This window comes from Ambystoma mexicanum, chromosome 5p (genome assembly GCF_040938575.1).
Source record: "Ambystoma mexicanum isolate Mex_15411 chromosome 5p, UKY_AmexF1_1, whole genome shotgun sequence".
Taxonomy (NCBI): domain Eukaryota; kingdom Metazoa; phylum Chordata; class Amphibia; order Caudata; family Ambystomatidae; genus Ambystoma; species Ambystoma mexicanum.
This window is the reverse complement of record NC_090930.1, coordinates 1,188,002,661-1,188,023,189: the sequence shown is the minus strand read 5'-3', so window position 1 is coordinate 1,188,023,189 and position 20,529 is coordinate 1,188,002,661. Positions and strand designations below refer to the sequence as shown.

At 50.6% G+C, this 20,529-nt stretch overlaps 1 protein-coding gene across 1 annotated transcript in view; it reads right to left on the bottom strand.

Annotated features, from left to right (window-relative positions):
* Nucleotides 1-20,529, bottom strand: part of TERT (telomerase reverse transcriptase) — a 679,541-nt gene that overhangs the window by 480,584 nt on the left and 178,428 nt on the right. Inside the window, exon 4 of the mRNA XM_069613652.1 lies at nucleotides 13,105-13,285. Coding sequence (XP_069469753.1) covers nucleotides 13,105-13,285 — 181 coding nt within the window. The remainder of the gene's footprint in view (nucleotides 1-13,104; nucleotides 13,286-20,529) is intronic.

The window sequence follows — 20,529 nt, the reverse complement described above, 5'->3', positions numbered from 1 at the left end:
ACTGTAGATTTCTACTGCTATGACATTGTACACATTTTCTGGGGTACTAATTTCAGAAATCAAACTTCGATTCGAATCCAATTATTAGGTCCCCAGCTGGTCCCTTTTTCGACAGTTTCTAGAAGATTTTATAACCGTCCAGAAAGAAAGGAGTAGTTAACCAACTTTCCAGAATCATGAAGATATCAGAATCGGCCAATAAATTGTGTGCTCCCTTGCTACAAGCAAAAAAGTCTATGACTGAGTGTTCCATGTGCTGATTTTATTACTTAATGGTCTCTTTAATGGCAGGGTTGGAAGAAAAACATGCCCATTTGTGTATGTTTTCACCCTTTTTTGGTATGGCAGATACCCCGACTACCATCCTTCCCTCGTTCAAAGTAGGAACAAGTTACTTACCTGTAACTGTTGTTCTCCAGCATGGGTCTGGCATGGATTCACATGCTCATGAATATTCCCCGTCGTCAGGCTGGGAATCCTCGGTAAAGAAAAAATCAGTTTCATTTCTGAACTGTCTTTCTCCTAATAACCAATCACTGGTCTCTGGGTCATACTGCCCCCAGACAATGACTATCCTCTACCTAAGCCCCTCCTCTGGCAGCCATCCTCAGATTTGGTAGCATGTAAAGTGGCAGTATGACTAAGTGAAGAGCCACAGAGGGGTAGGCGGGAGGGTTCGCATGTGAATCCATGCCAGACCCATGCTGGAGAACAACAGTTACAGGTAAGTAACTTGTACCTTCTCCAGCATGGGGTCTGGCATGGATTCACATGCTTATGAATACAAGAATACATAGCAGTACACACATGCACAACTACTGGAGGTGGCAAGGCTCAACATTAAGCATTTCCTCAACTCAACATTAAGCATCTCTTACCTCCTCACCAGGCCCACCTTCAGGCGAACAGGTTGCGCAGCACTGCCTGGCCGACTCTGGACTCCTCCCTGGAATCCCGGTCGACGCAGTAGAATTTCATGAAGGTGTGCGTCGACTTCCACCTAGCAGCCTTGCAGATGTCCAGCAGGGGCACGCCAGACAGGAACGCCGTGGTAGCAGCGATCGCTCTGGTCGAATAGGCTCTCGGACGGACGGGCAACGGTCGGTTTGCCAACCGGTGACAGTGCATGATGCAGCCGGAGAGCCATCTGGAAATGTAAGCCTTCGAGAGGGCCTTCCCTTGGTTCACAGGTCCAAAGTTCACAAACAGCTGTGAAGTCTTCCGAAAACTCTTCGTGCGGTCCACGTAGAACTTCAGCGCTCTAGCTACATCCAGCGAGTGCAAAGTCCTCTCGGCCGGCGACGACGGCGATGCAAAGAAAACATGTAACACCAAGGGCTCGTTGAGAGGGAAGTCCGACGGCACCTTGGGCATGAAGGAGGGGTGCGTCCTCAGCATCACCCTTGTCTCGTGGAAAGTCAGGTATGGAAGCTTGCAGGAGAGGGCCTGGATCCCTCCCACTCGTCGTGCGGAGGTGATGGCCACAAGAAACGCTGTTTTCCAGCGCTGTTGAGCAGCCAACAAAATGGCCGCTTAGCTCTAAAGCTCCGTGACCCACAGATTATAATCTGCGATGAACGGAGGAATCCTTCCTTCTGTACCTCCAAGAACTACGCCTGAGTGCCGCCCCGTACACGGTGCACATACTGCAAAAAAAACGCTGTCGGCGGCTCAACGGCACCGAAGATACAGCGGACAACGTAAGCCGGCCATACGGGCCCGCTAGGCCCGCCTCCTGGAGACACGAAGAGGGGTGGAACCTCAACAGCCCCCAGAATATGTGCTTAAGAAGCGGTGTCGCACCCCATGGAAGAGCCCCCCAGACCTGCTGCCGGCTCCAGTGCTGCTGCGTGAGGAAGAGGGACAGGACCGCTGATCCGCGCCCCCAGCCGGAGTACCTTCTACTTTGCCGCCGCAGGCCCTTGCTGACGGCGGGCGGCAACACTAGGTGCCCCAGAGGGGGAGGGCCGTGGCACTGCTGTCTACATTGCGGCCTCACCTGGGTCCCCACGGGCCGCATCACATCGGCAGTGTGGCCGTGGCTCGCCCCCCTAACCCCTCTTTCCCCAACATCACTCTCTGCTTTGTCTGGGCACGGTGGCGGTCTGCGACCGCTGGCTGGAAATGCGGATTAACTTAAGAAACACTCACCGCGGCCTGGCCGCCTGCCTGTGAGGCCTGGCGCCACTAGCCGTGCACGCAAAAACCAGCTACCCATCCCCCCCCCACATACTGACTGCCTGCTCCTGTGCTCCGCAGGTTAGGAACATATAAAAAACTAGCAGTGGGGGCAGCTGGGGAATTAAACTACATGCCGGCCCACAATTGCGTGAAACCAATGCCTCGCACGACTGCCTTCACATCTGAGGGCTCCACACGTCCAGTGATGCTAAACTTAATCAGAGGAACTGTGACTGTGCAGGGCGCCGTAAAGGAGGCAATCACACCTCTATACCAGCATTCACAGATCGGAACAATATTGACTCCTCATCTTGTGGGCCCCTCCTACTCATCCCATCAACTGCACAGCGCCCAGCGAGCCCAAACACTGTGTAAAGGGATACTGGCTACACACAAGTCCTCCTGACTCCCCCCAGCTCTCAACATCTACTGTTCCTGTGGGTATTGCGAAGCACTGGTTAAACCCACCAGTATACGGCCTCCCTGGCCGGTCTCGGTCCACAGCTACCACTGCCCACGGGCTGCCCACTCCCAACCAGTCGGGGCAAACACCTACATTACTGGGCCCACTTCCTGCACACCGCAACCACATGCCAACTACCACCCCCACTCCGGGACTCCTGATCCACGGTCCCCACCAAATCTGCCAAACTAGGCGCTGCTCCCCACCACAGTAATGTCCAACAGATCGCGAGGAGCTAGCAAAGTAGGTGCCATGGATAAGTTTACCAAGGCAACGCCCAGGGCGGACCAAGTGTCCTCCTCCACAGCACAAGACAACGGGGCTATCCGCCCAGACCCCCCCACAGACTGACTTGACTGCGATGATGGAGTCCATGGCCAGGAACTTCACAGCCTTCCATGAAAAATTGGATGATATCAACGCAAACGTTGCCTCCTTAAGAGCTAAACTCGACCAACATGGGGCCAGCATCACTGAGACAGAGTAAAGAATAGGAACCAATGAGGACAATGTCCACACCCTACAAAACACTGTCATGGAGCTCGTCCGCGACATGAAGCAGGTCAAAGCTAAGTGTGATGACCTTGAATCGAGGTTGCTAAGAAATAACATTTGCATAGTGGGGGTGCCCGAATCTGCGCTAAAAGGGCGGATGGAACTTGCGGTCGAACAACTTCTCAAAGACCTCCTCGATAACCCTGAGCTGTCACCGTTCTTCACTGTTGAAAGAGCACATCGCTCACTGGCACCCCGGCCTAAACCAGGAGACTTTCCTAGACCAATAATTGCAAAACTGCTAAGTTACAAGGACATAGACCACATACTCCGCTTAGGCAGAGAGAAAGGAGAACTAAGGCTGGAATCACAAATCATTAGAATTTTCCCTGATTTCTCATTAGGGGTGCAGATGGAGCGACGCCAATTCGGAGGTGCAAAAAAAAAATGCTGAGAGACAGGAAAATTGAGTATGCAATGCTCTGCCCTCATGGGGTCTGGCATGGATTCACATGCTCATGAATATAATAATACATAGCAGTACACACATGCACAACCACAGGAGGTGGCAAAGGCTCAACATTAAGCATTACATAAACTCAACATTAAGCAACTCTTACCTCCTCACCAGGCCCACCCTCAGGCGAACAGGTTGCGCAGCACTGCTTGGCCGACTCTGGACTCCTCCCTGGAATCCCGGTCAACGCAGTAGAATCTCATGAAGGTGTGCGTCAACCTCCACGTAGCAGCCCTGCAGATGTCCAGCAGGGGCACACCAGACAAGAACGCTGTGGTAGCAGCGATCGCTCTGGTCGAATGGGCTCTCGGACGGCCGGGCAAGGGTCGGTTTGCCAACCGGTGACAGTGCATGATGCAGCCGGCAAGCCATCTGGAAATGGAAGCCTCTGAGAGGGCCTTCCCTTGGTTCACAGGTCCAAAGTTCACAAACAGCTTTGACGTCCTCCGAAAACTCATCGTGCGGTCCACTTAGAACTTCAGCGCTCTAGCTACATCCAGAGAGAGCAAAGTCCTCTCGGCCGGCGACGAATGCAACGGGAAGAAAACTGGTAACACCAAGGGCTCGTTGAGATGGAAGTCCGACGGCACCTTGGGCATAAAGGAGGGGTGCGTCCTCAGCACCACCCTCGTATCGTGAAAAGTCAAGTATGGAGGCTTACAAGATAGGGCCTGGATCTCTGCCACTCGTCGTGTGGAGGTGATGGCCACAAGAAATGCTGTCTTCCATGACAGGAACTTCAACGGAGCTGAATGCAGAGGCTCGAAAGGCGCCCCCATGAGCCTGGTCACCAGCACATTGAGCTCCCACGCCGGGGCCGGGGCCGGAGCCTTCACTAGCGGGAATGAACGGAACAGTCCTTTCATAAATTCCTTCACCAGGTGATGAGACCACAGGGATGGCCGTCCTGTAGTCCTGGTGTATCGGGAAATTGCTGCCAGGTGTATCTTGATGGAAGCATGCCCTAGTCCCACCTTGGTCAGCAACAGTAGGTACGGTAGCACCTGAGGGGCCGTAATCCATAGAGGGTTAATCTTCTGTGCACGGCACCAGACAGAGAACCTCTTCCACTTGTGTCCGTAGCACTTGAGAGTTGAGGACGCCCTGGCCTTTGCAAGGACCACCTTAAAGTCTGCCGGAATTTCGTACCCTCCAAACGCTAGTGCTGCAGGAGCCAGGCCTTCAAGTTCAGAGACTCCCGGTTGTGATGAAGGATGGTGCCTCCTTCTCTGGAGAGAAGATCTGCGTCCGTCGACAGCTTGACTGGTGGGGACGCTGACAAGTCCAGAAGGTCCGGGAACCAGATCTGTCTCGGCCAAGCCAGTGCAAATAGGATCATCCCGCAGCGGGACCTCTTGAGTTGGTTGATGAGTCGGAGCAGCAATGGCAACGGGGGGAACGCATACAGGAACAGGCTGTCCCAGGGGAACGAGAAAGCGTCGCCCATGCTCCTCGGCTGGTGAAACCTGCTGGCGAACCTCTGGCACTTGGAGTTTGCCGCCGTCGCGAACAGGAAGAATCGATCCACTTGATCCTGGCGCAGTTCCAACTCGTGGTCCGAGCGCAGCTCCCTGCTGAGTGAGTCGGCGATGGTGTTTATCCCTGCTAGATGATGGGTACCAGAAACATCCCCTGGGCAATGGCCCAATGCCACAGATCCTGGGCTTCCTTGGACAAGGCTAGAGATCTGGTTCCTCCCTGCTTCCGGATGTAGAACATCATGGTGGTGTTGTCGGTGAAGACCATCACCACCTTGCCCTTGAGGGACGGTAGGAACGATCTGAGGGCCCAGAACACTGCTCGGAGCTCCAGCATGTTGATGTGGAGCGGCCTCGCCTCCGGGAGCCAAAGGCCTCGTGCGTGAATATCTCTGGTGTGCGCTCCCTACCCCTCCAGGGAGGCATCCATCATCACCGTCACCTGTGTGCTGGGGTCTGAAAGTCCGTGCCTGCCGCGAGATGCGCATGGGTGCCTCACCACCAAATTGCTTGGCAGAAGACCTCGTTGAGCGAGATCTTGTCCTCGAAACTGCCCGCCGCTTGCATCCAATGGGCGTCGAGGAACTCCTGTAGAGGACGCATCCGAAGCCTGCACAAGCGCACTAGATAGATGCATGAGGACATCATCCCGAGAAGGGACTTGATGGACCTCACCCTGGCCACGTCCGTGGCCAGCAGACGCTGCACCTTGCCCAGGATGGTCTTCGTCCTTTCCTCCGATAGTGAGGCCAATCACGCTACTGTATCGAGCTTGGCTCCCAGAAACAGTGCGACCTGTGACGGAACCAGGTGGGATTTGGGGAAGTTGATGGAGAATCCCAGGTCCGTGAGCAGCCGGACGGTCTTTGCTGTGTGTTCGACGGCGAGTTCCCTTGTCCTTGCTCGGATGAGCCAATCGTCCAGGTAGGGGTAGACGTGGATCCCTTGCAGGCGCAGCCGCGCCGCCACTGATGCTAGGCACTTCATGAATACCCTGGGCACCGACTTCAATCCGAATGGGAGAGCCTTGAACTGGTATTGCCGTCCCTGGACTACGAACCTGAGAAACTTTTGGTGTCCATTTAGAATGGGGATGTGAAAGTATGCATCCTCCAAATCCAACAACGATAGGAAGTCGCCTTCCTCCAGCTGGCCCAGCACGTGCTGGAGGGTGACCATCCAGAACTTCTGTGCCTTGATGTATTTGTTTAGTCGACGCAGGTCCAGGATGGGACGCCATCCTCCTGTCTTTCTTTCTGATGAGGAAGTATCTTGAGTATACTCCGGATCCCCGGAGCCTCTTTGGAACAAGCTTGATGGCTTCTTTCGTGAGCATCGCCCTTACCTCTAACAGAAGTTGAGGGACATGGTTTTCCTTCCTGGCCACGGGAGGAATGCGGGGGCACTTCTTTAGAAATTCGAGAGTGTGCCCGTGGGCCAGGGCATCCAGCACCCAACGGTCGATGGAGATGGACTCCCACACACTGCAAACTTTGTCAGCCAGCCTCCCACCGGGGTGCTCCGGGTGGGGGCCCGAAGCAACGGCCGGTTCAATATTGCTTGGCAGAGGCCTTGCCGCCTTGGCCTCCCTGGCGACAACGGCGAGATCCACCTGACTTGCCTCGTCCGCTGTAGGCTTCTTGCGACGAGGAGCGGGCCGCCTGACGGTATGTTGAGGAGCCGCCGCCGAATCCTTTGGAGGCACCTTGCTTGCCTCCGGAGTTCCGAAAGGGCAGCCGTCGTTGCTGCAGAACTCCCAAGGCCCGAGCCGTCTCTGTGTCGGTCTTGATGGCCTGAAGTGACTCATCCACTGTCTTCCCAAACAGATTGTTCCCGTCGAAGGGCATGTCCAAAACTTTGGCTTGTACGTCTTGGTGGAAATCCGTCGCCTTGAACCACCCCCGCCGTCGAAGGCAAATACCGTTGCCCAACTGGCGGAAACCGGTATCGGCAATATCCGTGGATACCGTTATGGCGTGGTCCGACACCACCTCGCCTTCCTGCAATATCTCTAGGGCCTCATCCCTCTTGTCATCCGGAAGGAAGTCCAGCAGAGGAGCAATCTTAAACCACAGCTCCCTCTCGTAGCGGGCCACAATCGCAAGGGCGTTGGCCCCTTTAATCGTCGTCACCGCCGACGACATGGCCCGTCATCCCATGGCGTCCAGTTTCTTCCCCTCACCGTCCGGCGTGGAGGTTGAAGTTGAAGCCGTCATGCCCGCTGCTTTCTTCTTGGCCGCCGCCGAGACGACCGAATCCAGGGTCAGCTCCGCCCTAAGGCGCAAGGGGGGCGGAATCCGAGACATGGTACTTCTTCTCGTACCGGTCTCTCTTGGCAGGGATCATGGACGGGTTCTTCAGGAGCGCCAGTCCCTCGTCCCAGATGTCGTCAAGTAACGGGACCACGAGGACTGTCTTTCTCTTGGCCTCACGCCTTTGATAGAGGAAGCCTTCCTTCTTCTGTTCTTCGGGGCAAAGCTGGAAGAGCTCGGATGCCCTGGCGATCATGGTGTGGAAAGAGCCAATTTCGTCGGGCGGGGAGGCCCAAGGAGTGGTGATGGAAGGCCCATCCCATCGTCACCACCGTCGTCATCCGTCCCCATCGTTGCCGTCTCTGTTCCTGTATCCTCCTTAGGATCAGGGGAAGGAGATGAAGGATGTGAGGGCCGCGAAGAGTGGAAGCGTGAGGGGAGGATGAACTCTCCTCCGTTTGCTTGGAGGGCTCCCTGACAGGCCAGGCTCCGCTGGATCGTCCATTGGGGGTAAAGGCAACCTCATCCTTATCTCCGTACATAAGGCCTGGATCGCCATCAAGATCACTCGCGAGTTGTCCTGTGGTCCAGGCGATGGACGTGCCGGTTGAGGAGTGGAATCCTCCGCCTCCACGGGAACCTCGTCGGCACCACCGTCGTTCTCTTTGTCCGCCTCGTCGGGATCCCTCCCGTGGGACCGGACCTCCTTGAACTTTTTGCTCAGGATCTTCACGACTCTTGCCAGCTCCTCTTTAGAGGCTGTATCCGTGTCCATGATGGCCAGCGGCCCCCTCTCTTTTTCCACCGGGGTTCTCACCGGGTTCTTATCAATGGGCTGAAAAGAGGATTCCCTCCGATGTGGCAAGGAAACTCTGGGCCCCGAGGTCGCCTCCACTGGGGTAGCCTCCACAGGCTCCGCCAGGGCCGCCAACACTCCCTCGATAGAGGTTTTAGCCGGGTGAATCAAGGCCTTCACGACTTTGGGCGTGCTTGAGGCCTTCACCTTAGGGGGAGGGTCACCGCCTCGCACCCCCTCTTCTGTCTCCATCGGGATCGACCGGGACTTCTCCCAAAGTTTCCCTGGGTTCTCTGATATCCTCTTCCCCGATCCAGAGCATTGGCTCGTGGTTGATGGCGTTGGTGAAAGTGCGCCCTGCCTGGCAGCCGAGGAGCCCGACCGTTCGGCACTCCCGGTGCCCGCGGACTTGCAGTGCTTTGCCTTTTCTTGGGCCCCCGTCGCCAGAGTGCCCTCAAAGGACTTAGAAGACCGCTCTGACCTCTTCTTCTCACCTGCTGCTGGGCTCTTCCCCTACAGCCAGTTGGTGAGGCGGATACGCCGATCCTTGATGGTCCGCTCCGACATGTTCTTGCAAAATGCACAGTCCTTCTCCACGTGCGTTTTGTCTTCGTGAAGGCAGTAGAGGCATCTAGAATGCTCGTCCTCCTTGAAGACATTCTGCAATCTGCATCCAGGGCAGTTCCTGAACAGCTTGGTTCCGGGCGTCTTGCTTCCTTTGTCCTAGGCCTCAGATCTTCTGGAATCCTCCAAGAAGTGGAACTCAACGAAAACTTCACCATTGAGGGGCGTAGAAAATTCCAAAACGGGTCCCCGTTGATCGGAAGTAGAAACGGTGGAGCTTGAGGCTCGATTGACTGAAAAAATGAGATTAAACTCTTTGAAAAATCGCAAAACGCAGTAAAAGCACGAGAGCTATAGCACGAGGACTCCCAACACTTGAACGTGCGGTAAAAATCTGAGGATGGCTGCCAGAGGAGGGGCTTAGGCAGAGGGCAGTCATTCACTGGGGGCAGTATGACCCAGAGACCAGTGATTGGTTATTAGAAGAAAGACAGTTCAGAAATGAAACAAACTGATTTTTTCTTTACAGAGGATTCCCAGCCTGACGACGGGGAATATTCATGAGTATGTGAATCAATGCCAGACCCCATGCTGGAGAAGCTACTTTTAATTGTTTATTTTTGGTTTTTAATTCATGCACCACTGGAATCACCTTATGATAACAGTCCAAATCAAACCCCATCTTTCAAAAGACGTGGAAATATGCGTTTATCATATTAGCAGAGTCACCAGATACACAATGCACATTAAGTAGATGGTAGAGGAGCATTGTCCAAAAATTCTATGAAGTGTGTGGGGCGTGGCTAGCGGCCATGCTGTGAGGTCGCACTCCTGGAGAGCTCACGCACGATCCTGGTAAGGATGGTGATCCTGGCATTATAGAAAGCACACCGCCCACTGAAGTGCACCAGATGGGTCTGCAGATGAGGAAGGACCACAGAGAGTGCACACGCAGTGGCAGAACTAACTTGGACGGTTAGGCAGCAGCTGAACCCCCCATCCATCCTTCACTATCTTTCCCACAGTGCTGCTACAGTGCCCTGCATTCGCAAGCAGGGAGAAGAGGAGAGGGGGCTGCTGGAGAGCACCCCGAGACGTCCAGTATAAGGACTAAAGTTGCAGCAGGGCACGGCAAACAAGCACTGGGCTGGGGGAAAACGGGAGCGGATCAGACAGAGACCTGGAAGGCCCAGAGATACGAACCACCACCCGCCCAGTCTCGGGAACAGGCGAGAAGGGGTTACCAGACATTTGATCGAAAAAAATTGGTCGACTGGACAAATGGTCGAACCAATTCGGTCGAAAACCAAATGATCGAATTTTGTTTTTTATTATTTTTACCCCCTTTTTTTGGGAGGGATCCCCCTCAACCCCTTCTTTTTTCTAAAAAAACCTTTTTTTCCCTAAACTGCAACCTAAAAAATATATATATAAATTAAAAAAAAAATTCGACCATTTGGTTTGACGAAATTCCGTCGACCAAATGTCCTGTCGACGATTTCTTTTTGATGAAATGTCCGGACACCGCGAGAAGGGAGGCAGTGCATACTGAACCTACCCTCCTAGGAACCAAAAAACACATCAGGGATCTACAATAGCGGCTGCCATAAAGCGAGGGCACATACGCATTAGCCCCCAACAAAGACACATATTAGGGGCGCAAGCACTGAATCAGCGCCACAAGCAACAAGACGACCCAATTTACGCTGCCTACCCCACGGGGTTGCCGCGGCACCCTGGGCTTGTAGGCAGAGAGTGGGGAAGAGGGGGCCACTGGGGAGCGCTCTAGAACGTCTGGAGTGAGGACTGCCGCCTGAGCAGGCAAAGGCACACAATCCCTAGGCAAGCACTAGATACAGCAGGAACAAGCTGGAGAGTGGCCCGAGCAAACCTGGGGACTGGGACCACCACCCGCCCAGCCTCAGGCGTAGGCAAGGGAACACCAGGATATCTACTGAACCCACGCCGCCCCAGGGGGCCACTGGACACGCCATAAGGCAGGGACACTAAGATGCCAGGCCCCCACAAGGACATGATGGTGCAAGAGAGTGCTGAAGAGCCGGACTAGCAGAATAAGGCAACGACCAGAGTGATAGCCAGCGGGACTAGAATAGACAGTCCGGTGACACACAGGACCACAAGGTGGCGGAGTCTGGAGATCGAAGCACAGCCGGAACAGTGGCCAGAAGGAGAGTACATTTCAAGACTCTGGGGAGGAGAATTAGAGACCCAAGACCGGAGATACCAGGAAATCGGACACACCAATTGCACCGATATGGCAGAGATGGGACGGAAAGGAAAATGCAGACAGATAGACAGTCATGGAGGCCTACACACAGAAAGAAGACAGAAACCTGAAACAGGGGGAACAAACAGGCACGTCCGCGCCACAACAACTTGCCGAACAGGAGGAAGGCCCCTTTCTGGCAGCCATTGCAGCATTAAAAACAGCACTGGAATACAAAATTGACGCAGTCATAGTGGATGTGGGCCTACTGCAACAGGACGTCAGAGCACTGGCCAACCATCTAGGAACAGAGGAACAACAGGTACTGGACAACACAACACACATAGCTAGCGCCCAGACCCAAGTGGCAGTACTAGAACACTGCGTGGAGGATGCGGAAGGAAGGGACCGAAGAAATGTCAGAATACTCGGACTCCCGGAAGGAGAGGAAGGCAGAGAACCCATGGAGTATGTCGAGAACATGTCACTGCAGGAAGTGGGCCCGGGATTTGCAGTAGAAAGGATGCATATATCACTGATGAAGAGACCACCGCCGGGGCGCTCCCCTGAGATAAATCATAGCCAGGATCCACAATTATAAAGACAGAGAGACAATACTAGCCTTCTCCAGAAAAGGAGGCAATATCACGAGGGGATCTTCGAAACTGGCACTACACCCGGACTCTACAGCCCTGGTCCAGAAGTGGAGGGCGAACTTGCACTACATGCTAAAGTACCCAGCGAAACTGAAAATATTGCACAACGGACTATCACATTTTTTCAACAGCACCGTAGAAGCGCAATCCTGGATGGACACACAAGGAATACAGCGACTCCCAGGAAGGAACAATGATGTACCGTAACAAAGAACACTAAACGGAATATGAAACTGACTTTGGAGGTCACTGCATAGCAACAGGCTGGAATACGAAGGTGGAAACATATAGCGAAGAGGTATGCGGGTGCAAAAGGAACAGAAAAACGACAACACCAGCCAGGTGCCTATGGGAAGGCCGCCACGGCCGCAACCACACACCTCAGTTGGGACTTTGCATGTCAGTTTTAGGAGGAGGAGAGCCGGGAGCGAGAGAAGCAGCAAGGCCTGAGCAGGAACACTGTGCCATTGTTTGGTTGGGTAAAGTTTAATTGGGAAGGAGGAAGGGGGGGGGGGTTAAACATGGGGAAATGTTGGGGGGGGACTGTTATGTTGACAGACAAGTGGAACCATGAACATTGGACATTGAGTGAGGAATGTATAGCTGTGAGACATCAGGAAAATGAATCACCAGGGTGTTCAGACGACACATAGGTGGCCATAAAATAGGCTACAGAGGCGGTGGGAACTGAGAGGCCCAGAAATCAACAACAACCTCAAGACCTGAAGGTACGGTCAACTGGAACATAAGGGAACTCAACAACTATATCAAGAAATTACAAATATGGGCCTAGTTGTCCAGGAAGGGTGCACAGGTGATGTTGCAGGAAACGCACCTAACAGCAGACCGCCAGGCCACACTAGCAAGAAAGTGGGGGGAGGCAAACTGAACGACTCGCCTTTCTCGGCGTATGCACGAGGGGTCCTTATATGGATCGCCACAACAGCTCCATTTTTGCTGCTTGAGTAAAAAAGGATGATGAAGGGAGAATGGTTGCTCTGCATGGATTGTGGGAGTGAAGGGAGGTCTGCTTCATAAACATCTATGCCCCAAATCACGGCGCCACAGGGTTCTTTAGAGCACTGTATCCCATACTGTCCAAGTATAGGCAGGGGACATGGGTGTGAACAAATGCAAACCCATAGCCAAAAGTATAACAAGCATTTTCTCATTACAATATCATCCAACGAGTCACCAATGATATCCAAACAAAGGAATAAGAAACAGATGTAAATTGCATGCATGATATATGATATGATGTATGGCATTTATAACGCGCCTATACACAAGTGTTTCAAGGCGTGACGAGGCAAGGGAGGGGGAAACAGAGGAAAGACAGACAACGATCTTACTAAGTCAGGTGACATTGAGATTGCGCAAGTGCAGGGGAGGGGGGAAGGGGAAAAGTGCATCATATACATACAGTCTATGTTAGAGAACTGAAAGCACCACTTGCTTTCACAGAGGGCACTCACCTTTCGGTCTCTTTTTTCTTTGCTGTGTAGTTGCACATCTAGGACATTTTGCACTTTGACTATCGGGCGCAAACCATTTGGTTTCGGGATGAACCGCAGTCGGGATATTAAAGGATTTTGTTTCAATGCTGCCACGTCCCTGCTGGACAGTGATCTCAATTTTACTTTAGCAAAGTGTTTTCTGAAAATAAAAATGATCATTACTTTTTGCTATACAAGTCATTAAGAGAATATACTCAATTGTGAACTCAAAAAACTTCTGAAAGATGTAATACTGTTTTTTTAAAAAAAACTAAGTAAACAAACTATTAATTTTGTAAAGTCAATACCTTTATTAGGTCATCACCTATTCTTGGTTAACTTTGTGGACGAGACAGGTGACCTGCTCGTCTAGGTGGGGTCGTATGTCCCCTATATTTTGATTCAACCTTTTGAATTTATCAACCCGGGCTTTGGTGAAGTAACAGGGGCAATGGTGTTCAGCCCACAATCCCTGTCACTAGCTGTAGCTATTGCAAAGAGCATCAACAATCCTCCCAGCTTCAGATCCAGGAATTTAGGGAATCGTCAGGCGATTCTTTCAAATATACAGGGGAAAAGAGTGCAAAGCAATTACCTATGTAAAGATCATTAGCACCTGGGGTGGGAGGCGCAAAGAGTCAGGTTGCTTGGATCGCAAGCTGAATCTACTGATCAACGCCTGCATTCCAATCAACCTGTTGGCTGCTTACCCAGCCCCGCCTTCTTCCCCCCACCCTCCCATCCCTTTGTATTTTCAGTTCCTCCCAACCCCAGCCCCACTTATCCGATCACTGCAGCACTGCCAGAGCTGCTGCTTCCACTCTATTGTACCTGCTGGCCACCATGGAAATGGAAGAGGGACCCTGTACAAAGCCCTGCCTTGATGATCCATGGCGGCCACCTTTAGTGAGTATATTGTTTCAATAAACCTGTTTCAACAAAATACTTTGCTCTTAGCACCCTGTCTTTTCAGACTCAGACTGGAAACCTCGGGTGCTAATTTAGACACACACACACCATGCAGTTTCTTTTCCTGCTTGACTGTACATACCGTGTACATTGTGTATTGTGTATATTACGTAAATGTGTATATTGCTTGCCCTTGAGACTCATTTTGTATAAAGTGCCTTTGCCTACAACCTATTGCATAAAATGTCTGTACCTGCACAGCAATGTGACCTAAGCTGAACAATCTTCTTGATGCCTATTACGCCCTCATACCTTCGGGTCTGGCACGCATTACAAATATTAAAACAAACAAACATAAGCACCCATTGCATAGGGTGGAACAGGTGGTAACGGCACCAGGACCCTCCTTAAAACTCGGGGCCCAGCCCTTCAAATGCCTGTATTGTATTGTTTATTTATATAGCGCCTAGACACAAGAAAGTGTTTCAAAGCGCTCAAGGAGGGTGGGAACAAGGGGAAAAACAACAGTCACTCAGAGCCCTTGAATTTCAGAGACGATTATAGGATGCACAGGCAGAGTAAGTGCGTAAAATTCATTTAACAGTTGAGACACAGCAAATAGGCCTGACAACAATTCTGCAGTTTTCCAGTGCAATTAAGGGAAGAAGACAAGGGAGAACAGACTATCAGTAGGCAAGTTGCATGTGGGTCGTACACGTGCATAGGAGGTCACAGGGAGGGGGAGGTCCAAGTGCATCCAAACGGCAGAGACTGGGGTAAGTGCAAAGAAAGCCACTCTCTTGGGTTATTCTCAGTGCAGTGGAGGTGGGTGGGGGTAGGGCCCTGAGGCAAGTGCTAGAGAGCACTGGGGGGGGGTGCCTGGGACCAGTGAGACTTTGAGGCACACCAGGGTGCCAGTCAGCAAGCTGTAAGGAAGATGGAGAGCAGAGGGCTAGGTTAGCAGGGTAGAGGGAGAGCGAAGGAAGAGAAGAGGAAGGTCTTGAGGAGTTTCCAGAACTTAAGAAGGTCAAGCAGAAGACATGGCGGCAGGGAGGCTATTCCAGAGGAAGGCACCTGCTGAGGATAAGGATCTCCTTCAAAATCTCTGCTTGGAGAACCGACTCACTCGCAGAAGGTTGGAGGTAGATGAGCGGAGGGCTCGTGAGGGACAGTATTTAGGTAGGCAGCGTAGCAGGTAGGTAGGTCCGAGGTCCCAGAAAGCCTTGTGGACAATGCAGAAGGTCTTGAACATGATTATTGCCGCCAAGGAGTGCCAGTGAAGAGCTTTCAACACTGGAGAGACGTGGTCCCTGGGCTTGAGGCCAAGGATTCTATTCTGGATGAGTTGCAGAGGGTTCAGGGCATAGAAGGGAGGTTGAGGAAGAGAGCGAGAACCAAGGCTCTGGAGACAGTGAGCTGCTGGGGGAAAGTGCGAAAAGGAAGAGTACCTCTGAGGAGGTGTAGGTGATGGACTTTTTTAGAGATGTCAGAAATGTGAGAGGAGAAGGTGATAGACTTTTTTAGAGATGTCAGAAATGTGAGAGGAGAAGGAGAGAGTGGAGTCGAAGATGACCCTGAGGTTTTCTCTATGGCCTGCTAGAGTCACCCCATAAAGGAATATGAGATTCTAGTGGCGGGAGTGGAAAGTCTGCCTCTACCCATCTGTAAGTATGATTTCCTGTGAGTGCTTACTGTTCGTTTCTGCAGAATTGCCAGCACTTAGAAAGTCTGTTAACATTTAGTTTATTTAAGGAGCTCAAGCTTTCTGTAAGGAAACCTAGGCACTAAGCAGTGCCTACATGAAAGACTTCTGGCTTTTTATTCAATGTTTAGCTAAAAGTAGTTAGAATAATCTTCAATTATTATCCTGGGCAAAGAAAAGACTTGAATAATTTCCTAAATTTAAGATGATGCGATTCCTTCCTGATAGATATTGGAGTGGAATGGAATGGAGTGGAATGCCAGAGCAAGGTAGCCTGCAAAGAAAAAGCATCTTTAACCCATTGTGGACTTTGGCTAAAACCAGAAAATGAAGTTCTTTTGACCTTAGTCATAATTGGACGAGTATTTCAGAAATGTCCTGCTAAGAAAAGTATGTTGGTTAGTGCATTACACTTTCTGAGCTATAGAAAATGCCTTAAATTTGACCCTTTGAATATTACTGCTGCAATAATTCTTAACAGTGCTCCACTTCTGTAACCTCAGGTTAATTTCTAGGCACTGTTGTCTTAATTCATGACATATCACAGCCTACCATTTCCAAAATACTGGCACAGGTGCTAGAAGTAATGATGCAATGTGTTGAAGTTAACATCAATTTACTAAGAGACAAGCAGAAAGATAATGAGATTGCAGCACAGGAGAAGGCCCAGCAGGTCAAAGAAGGCTTAGGTATCTGGGGGTCTGTATCTTTAGGGATATTAATTTCTTTATTCTGGAAAATTACATTAAGGCGCTCAAACTCCTTGAGAAGGTTGAACGACTAATATGCCTTCCAATTTCGCTAATAAGAAGGATCTCTTTAATAAAGACGATTATATGGTAAGAGGCCAAATTGCAGGAAGCAAACTCGTTGCTGCTATTTAGCCGCATTGTTCCCTGGCATTTTCTGGAGGGGGTGCAGGGTGTGGGTACTTTTAAAAAGAGTTGGGGAATGGGTAAGGGGCGCCTGGAGTGGGGACATCAAGTGCTATCCCCACACAAAATGGCACAAGAACTGCAGGTAAATGGCCGCAACGAGTTGGCCTCCTGATAGTTGTACCAGATCCGATTATATTCGTTAAATTCCTATACATCTTGCACAATGTCCCAATATTCCCCCCAGCTGAGTATTTACAGTTGAGAACCTGACTGGTATGGGCAGAGGGCAACCTTGCATATCTCTAGACAAAAATGTTGCAGTATGAGAGCGGTGGTTTCGCAGTCCCGAACCGTGAGATATAACATAGCATAGCGTGGGTCCAATTTGCAACGGGTTGATATAATGAAGATCCTATAAAGTATCTAAGAAGATTCAGTCCTGGCACACCACCTGGAGGGTGATTTGTAAATTAGCAGTGTGGTATACGCAACACACAAAGTGCAGATTTAATTTAACAATGTGTGTCGCAACCATGATGGTTGAATGATGGACATCAAAGGAAAGTGTAGAGTTGTAGAAGAAATCCGCCTCACTCGTTTATTCTGAAGATAAAAAACAAAGGGGCTTTAGTCACTGGCTGGCAAGTTAAGGAAAACAACATAGAAACCCTACCAATGACACCTAACTAATCTAACCTGCCTTCCAGGTTCTTTATACTTATACTCTCATGGTCAACTAACATTCGAGAAACCCTCCTCCTAGACCTTCCATCACGTTTATCCCACCTTCCCAAGAACAAGAAGACTATTCATGTATCAGAGTGACCGTCGTTACTACCCATCAACAAAGATGAAGTAATAGTTACAAAGTTTGGGTTTGACATAGCCTACGAGGGATGGCGATTGCTTCCGGGAAAGTCCTTCCAGTCCTGTCAAAATAGTCAATAGGAGTAATTCTACCTCCCCGTAACAGCTTCTGGTACAACACAGATGCCCATTGTTTATACTGGAGCAGGCTGGCTGGTTTTGTTGGAGGTTAGCCCATTTCCTTGCTCGAGTAACACCGGAGGAATTTGAGAGTAGTTGTCCAATTTTATTTTGCATGTATTTGATGTCCATCATTCCCTTTTGCCAAGAGGGGAAACAGTGGACCTAATAAAGTCGGCTAAAGAAGAAGAAAGCAAAGGACACACAAGGGCATGATATGATAGGAATGGGGCGTTCATTGCTGAAGTTCATATGGGAGAGTCCCAATCCCTTCTGCAAAGTGAAACTGCCCACCCTCATAGTTTTTCTCACTACTTACGTTCAGGTTTTATTTGATTTATAAAGAGAATAGACCCAGCTCCCTCAGGGTGTAAAGCTTCCCTTTACTATCTGGAGGCCAAATGAAGGGCAGGATGGATTTCGCAAAGTAGTATTTCCAAAATATTGCAGCCTTCACAGAGCGGGAGGGTCCGGTGGGTGGGGACTGGAAAACCATGAACAGTCCAACCCTGAACTGTTCGAATTGTTACTATTCCTCAGCATAGCACAAAACCACTACAGAGATTATGAGAAATCTAGGTTTAATTGATATTTGGACATATCTGCATCCAGGTGAAAGGGAATATTTTTCAGGTGTCTATTAAGTCTTTTAAAGACGCACACGTCCCCCTACCTGAACATAGATGGTGGCTCAATGATTACCTTTTAAAATATTGAGTAGTCTGAGAGAAAATAGCAGCCATGATAGAGGAGTATTTTACAACCATCTTGGCCAGGGACTTGTCTTGGGAAACGTAAAAAGGGGCAGAAAAGGTAGTTTATCAGGATGACATTCTGAATTTGCCCAAAGCACTGAAGAAGGTGATAGAAACAATGAACAGGAGGTTAGAAAATGAGAGCAAAGTTAGAAAAACAAGTTAAGCAATTCTAAACAAGCACACAAAAAAAACAATCACCTTCTCACAAAACTTTCCATCAACTGAAATCGGTGAGGGGTAAACTTCAATTACCTTTAACTATGAAGACACTTTTCCAAACCAAACAGTACGGTTTTGCATGGGGAAATAGGCCAAGCAGTCTCTTAGAGCATACATTGACAAGAACGCAATTATGTGTAGAAACATCAAGGAAGCAAAAGGGATGGTACAGAGAGGATGAAGTCAAAAGCTACAGGTAGTCATAGATTACTAAATTGTACTCCAAATGCTTGGATATCGAAGCCCAACAACAGTTTTTGAAGAACCTCCAAATTCCAAGCATCACAGAAGAGATCAAGCTGACTTTGTAGGAACCCATTACTTAAGAGGACGTCCTATTAGCTATTAAAGAATTTGCCAATAACAAGGAGCCCGGGCCAGATGGCTTCAGGGCCTGATTTTACAAGAAATGATCTGCCCCATTGAACTCCCACTTTATCAGCTTTCTCATGTCAGGATCTGTTACTAAGTCAATGATGTTGTCCGCACTGATATGGATTTCAAAATCTAAGAAAGACCTCCAAAGTTGCTACTCATACCGCCCACTCCATGAGTTACATTTGGACACTAAAGTCTTTGCAAAGGTTGTTGCTAATGGCCTAAAGTCAGACCAGATAAGGTTTTACTAAAAAAAGGCAGGCTTTTGACAATACCAAAAGAGTTATAAATGTTATTTCCCACACCAGACATCATATTTACTGTGCTACACTAGGCCTCAATTCTGAGAAACTGTTGGATGCATCAACTGGTCCTTTTTCAAAATAGTTCTTAGAAAATGTGGATCCGAGCCAAACATCTCCAAAGTAATTTTTGCTAATTTACAGTCCCCAGCGACATCAAAAAAACTAAATAAGCACTATTCTTATAGAATTTTCCTGTTCTGAGGCACTCGTCAGGATTATCCTCTCGCCCCATTTAGATTCACTCTGTGCATGGAGAATTTGGTTACGTGAATAAGGTAGAACGTTTATAAGGTGGGTGGAAACTGGGAGGGGAAGAGTCCAGTCAAGATGGCAGCGCTTCTCAGAGCTCGGTCTGATGAAGGGTGACCACTTTGAAATTCGGCTGCGATCCTGCCCTGAAGCCGCTCCGACAGGAGCAGTGAGGGAAGTTGGGAAGGAATGGACGCTGCAAACCTGAGCAATTTTGGTGCTGCGCTGTGCCCTGCAGACATTGCTATCCTGTGGGCCAACTTCTAAGCAGTCCGGGAGCGGGTCCTCTGTGCATCGTCGATACAGAGTCAGCCGGCTAGTGCCCTTGAAGGAGTGAGGGGGTGAGGATCGGACTCCACATTTGAGGCGGGGAAGCCTCTGGACGGCATGCAGGCAGCGGGAGGTGTCTGTGGGCTGCTGCCCTTATTCCCTGGTACAGCGGACTGTGCCCGCGAAATCGGGGTGCAGATGGCCCTGGCCACTGGGCAGCTCAAAGCAGCACTGAAAGGAGAGACAGTTCCTCTGACTGGGAGCCAGCTGAGTGGTAAGACTGCTGCTTTTGGAGCTTGCACCGAGTGGATAGTGGATACAGCGGTTGCTGGGCCTCAGAGAGGTCCGTTGTGTAGGGACAAGTGGAGGAGGACTGGAGGCCCCTGAGCTGTAAGGTGGACCAGTCTGCCTGACAAGGGAGCGCAGCCTGCGGAGTCCTGCAGGAGAAAGGGGCGAGGGTGCAGCAGCGGTGGATAGTGGCTTACTTCTGTAAGGTGGTGCTGCTTGGTGTCACCAGAGCCCGGGGACTGCATGGCCTGTGCACACTCCAACACGCTAGAGGTTGCAGTGAGTGCTGGATGTGGCCTTTTCCAGCGGGGGCCTGCTTGAGGCTGAGAGAGGGAGCAGGCTCATTGGCGGAGCAGTGGTGTGCTGTTACATAGCGCAGGTACATAGCACAGGGGCTAATGGACTGACCCCCACCCCAGGAGACTGAAATGGGGGCTGCTGAACTGGCTGAGGGACAAGCC